Here is a 1,792-nt window from a genome sequence, read left to right as displayed (position 1 = left end):
TATGTAGATATAGACATAGATATAGATATATTTATATATATATATTGTATTCAAAAACGTTGAATTGAACGGTACCTTAGTTTTGGGATTGTCTTTGCGCATCTTCTTACGCTGCGTGTACGTCTGCATACGCGCGTGTTCCTTAGTCGTGATCACATGTCCCAATGCATTGACCACATATTCACCACTGCCATCCGCCGCGAACCCCTTATGTGTCTCTCCTTCACCTATGAATCCTTCTTGTAAGGTGTAGTTATTTTCTCGCAGTACAGCATGTCCATCTATGCACATTACACGTGACACACGCTTACGCTTGCTTCCCTGCACAGGTGGTGCAAATAGAGCTACTGATGCTTCCACTGGGTTTGTCTCTAATTCATCGGAATCAGGTTCATTTTCGTTATCAATATTTTTATCGTGCTCTATTAGGTCTTCCATATTGACCTCATCAGATGCACACGACGCAACATCGCTATCGCTGTCATATGGCATATCGGTAGTGTTTGGGTTGTCAGGTGAGTACATTGTTTACTATTATATCAAGCTATATCCCACCAAATTCAGTGAAGTATGTTCCACGTGTGCGTACAGCTAGTACATATGTCCACTTGGCTATACTGTCAGTGTTGTGTGATTTGGGCAGCGAGTTGTATGGAACATATGCACACATTCACACCAACTTTATATATTATTTACTTAATCAATAAAGGACACAAATTATATCTCCTCTCGCTATCGAGAGTTCGAGACGACCACATAAATTATCCTGATACAATCTCCGCCTCGCAGTGCAGTACCTATCATGCGTGTCCATGAAATTGGTTCTACTACGCTCCAGTCCCCAGGCCCAGGGCTTGAAGTACTTCGCCTACCATTACCAGTCTACAACTCTGTGACTGTCAACGACCGATTTTTGCAAAATAATTATTCTCGCTAGATTTATGTGATGTTGCTATATACAAAGAATTGGGCGCCATGACTGGCCCATGAGTACGGAAATAAACTTTCTCCACCAATGGGATTACAGTGTTGAAATACGCGCGGAATGGCATGTCCCGCTTTTTAAAATCAGATTTAATTTACGGGACACAAAAACCCGCCAAATACCAATTTAGGATTTTAGGTGTGGCACCAAGAGACCTGAGAACACTTATGTTTCAGAAAGATAAAACACTGAACGGTACTCAACTGCAGGCGAAGATGGACCAAGGCACTTACAATCGTACATATTTATGCATTTTCACATAGCCTTCTGAAAATTAAACTAAGGCTATGATTTTCATAGCTCTACCGGCCTAAATACCTGGATGAGTTGGGCGTTGGGCTTGGGCGTTGGGCATGGGCGCTACTCTAGAGTAGGGGCCTAGGCTGGGCCCTTGGCGGATGGTGCCGTGGCTTTATATTGTCATGAAGCTCTTTCGCGGCCATCCCATGACTGCGGGCTGGGGCATCCTTCCCCTGCTGACGATGTGATATTATTTTTGGGTTTATGTCTATTTCAATTTTAAGCCCGCTACTGGCCGTAGTAGGGGTCCAACAAATTGTTTTTTTGGCAAACAAAAATGTGATGAAAAGATAAGAATCCATTTGTAAATATATACATAGGACTATATTGTAGTATACAAAATGTTGCAAACTTTGTATAATGGATATGATCGACTTTATACCAACACAAAGCAGAGCAAAGATGTGCTATGTATCTTGGAACAATACAGCAGCGAGTTTATCTGCACTAAAACGAGATGTCAGTCATAATATATGTATATATATATATAGCACACACACACACACA

At 41.7% G+C, this 1,792-nt stretch overlaps 1 protein-coding gene across 1 annotated transcript; it reads right to left on the bottom strand.

Annotated features, from left to right (window-relative positions):
* Nucleotides 1–98: 98 nt before the first annotated feature.
* SARC_15343 (hypothetical protein) lies at nt 99–525 on the bottom strand (the record flags this gene model as incomplete). The annotated part of the gene is made up of 1 exon (XM_014290535.1): nt 99–525. A coding segment is annotated over one exon (427 nt), but the record flags the coding sequence as incomplete, so codon positions are not given.
* Nucleotides 526–1,792: the final 1,267 nt, after the last annotated feature.

This window comes from Sphaeroforma arctica (assembly GCF_001186125.1).
Source record: "Sphaeroforma arctica JP610 unplaced genomic scaffold supercont1.5969, whole genome shotgun sequence".
NCBI classification, from domain to species: Eukaryota; class Ichthyosporea; order Ichthyophonida; genus Sphaeroforma; species Sphaeroforma arctica.
Note: the sequence above shows the minus strand (reverse complement) of the source record. Positions and strands in the feature narration are given on the sequence as shown.